Source organism: Pteropus alecto, unplaced genomic scaffold (assembly GCF_000325575.1).
Source record: "Pteropus alecto unplaced genomic scaffold, ASM32557v1 scaffold195, whole genome shotgun sequence".
Taxonomy (NCBI): domain Eukaryota; kingdom Metazoa; phylum Chordata; class Mammalia; order Chiroptera; family Pteropodidae; genus Pteropus; species Pteropus alecto.
Window position 1 is genome coordinate 10,460,577 of NW_006438073.1, and position 2,287 is coordinate 10,462,863.

A 2,287-nucleotide genomic window follows, 5' to 3' on the forward strand; every position below is an offset into this window, starting at 1 on the left:
CCGCCCCCCGGGCCTCGCTCCCGCACACTGGGAGGCACCGCGTGGGGACCGGGCCCCTCCGCGGCAGCCCATGAGCCGCGGGCTAGCGCAGGCCTCTGGGGGGTGTGCACACGCACGCGCACACGCATGTGTGTTGTTCAAGTGTCTACAAGACGCACCCTGAAGTGAGCAGCCCCGGGAACCTGCGAGGATGGCCGATGGCCTGGTTTCAGGACCGGGACCTGGATGTCACCGCGGCGACGTGAACGGTCATTCTGTAACACCATGGCCCTCAGCTCAGATCTTCGTGCTCAAAAACATGGTTTCCTGCCACACTTACACGTCTCTAACAAACTCTTCCACCTTTCAGCACACGCCTCGTCGCACGTCTGTAGGACCCGACCTCACCTCCCCCAGGAGGCTCCGGGCCTGGCCGGGCGGGGCACTGCCGCGGTGCCTGAGCTCTGGCCTCACGAGTGACACTCACTGTGATGTGCCAAGCTGTCTCTTTGTTAAATCTCACTGTTTCACCCAATTCAAGCCTCCCTTCTATTCTGTGCTTCCCTTCAAGGAAACCAAAGCGGCCCTCGCAATTCACAACCAGGACCGAACCGAGACCCCCCCGTGAGTTCACGTTAACTGAACTTTGGCCACATTTTACCTGAAAAAACAGCAGGTGTCCCAGTAAGATCAGCATCAAAGACCAGCGACAAGTGGTTGGCTAAGCCACAGGCCAGCCGCCGTCCATCTGCTGCTTGAGAAAAATAAGAGACGCCCCTTGTAGACCCACCACTCACAGGAGTGACACTTGCAGCAGGTGAAACGTAGAATTTTTCGTTAACCTGGTGTCTCCCCACTGCTGCCCACCTGCACTGAGAGCCGCCTGACTCTGTGGACAGAGGTGCCCGGGGACCAGCAGGGTCGCAGGGCTGGCCGGCCCAGCACGGTGAGAACCCGGAGCGCCCTGAACCCCAGCTGCCCCGCTGAGCCGCGGCAGCCGGACCTGCCCACAGAGATTAAGTGGCATGTTGGGCTAGGCCGATCGTTCCCTGAGACGAGGCAGGAGTGACAGCTTTTCCCCCTCATACTCCAACTTGATCCTGCTTCGTGATCACGTGTGCAGGAACAAGCATGTCAAACTGCATAAACATATCTAACTTACGATAACACTGCATTATCCAATTTCCCAAATTTACTTTAAAACCTCTTTGGCGAGAATTTTACGAAAAGCAAGGGGAATTCGGCATGGCTGTAAACAGCGGTGACCTCCAGGATGCCACCTAACACACTCTGGGCCCTGGCTGGTGGCACGCTCGTGGAGGCGGGTGGCCTGACCTCCCCCGACATGGCACAGGAACGTCCCGGCGAAGGCGTCCGGGTGCCCAGCGAACAGGGCGCTGCCACCAGGGTGTGCACGGCCATGGGGAAGGCTCCGCCGAGGGCGGGCGCACCCACTCGTCCACCGTGCAGACCCTCTCCTTCCGCCCATCCTGGGACCGGGTGACCGGTCTCTGGGGGAGCTGGTGACCCTCTAGAGCAGCCCTCCGCCAGGCCCCTGGAACCGGGGGGAGACGGCCAGACACGGGGACGCAGGCCTGGGCGAGCTCGTGACTCAGAGCCGGTGCCGGTCTGCGGCCGCTGCACGCCCAGCCGGGGGTCGGCCCCCATGCTGGTCCAGACCCGGGCATGGCCACACGACCTCAAGTGACCGAGGTCCCCGAGACCCATTCGCCACGCACCTGAGAACTGGACGCAGCGCACGGCCGCCGGGGCCAGAGCACGCCGCCTGCTGAGCTGGGTGGGCAGAGGACTCCGCGAAGGGCGCTCCTTGCTGGAAGGGAGGTCGGAGGAAACAGACACCGAGTTCAAAGCTTCCAGACTAAGGACTAGAAACCACGGGGCTTACTTACGTGTGTGCCTTTATCCGTCAGACGTGAGTACACACGTGTACAAACTCTCACACTCAAAACCATGCAGTAACTTTGAAAACCAAACTTGTATTCCATAGTGCCAAAAATACACGTGTCCAAGTACAGAACACCAAGAATCTGCCATGTGTGACATAAACCGACACGCACGCTGCCATGACTGTTAGGGGCGGGCCTTGGACGAAGTGTGTTCTGGTTTATAGTCTACACTCTGTGCGGCCATCGCGATACCAGTTAAATAATAAATGGCTTCTACGCACCACGAAGATGATCGTAGGCACAGCTTAAAATAAAAACAGCAACGAGGAAGGGGCGGAGGGGAAGGGGCTGGTGCTGAAAACCCAGAGCAGGGGCGGAGGCTGGGGGGGACGCTGGGGAGG

General features: G+C 59.8%; 1 protein-coding gene across 1 annotated transcript in view; it reads right to left on the minus strand.

The window, feature by feature from the left end:
- Positions 1–2,287, minus strand: part of WDR27 (WD repeat domain 27) — a 42,208-nt gene that overhangs the window by 21,522 nt on the left and 18,399 nt on the right. The window contains exons 15-16 of the mRNA XM_025049062.1: positions 1,719–1,810; positions 641–730 (exon numbers count right to left, since the gene is read on the minus strand). Coding sequence (XP_024904830.1) covers positions 641–730; positions 1,719–1,810 — 182 coding nt within the window. The remainder of the gene's footprint in view (positions 1–640; positions 731–1,718; positions 1,811–2,287) is intronic.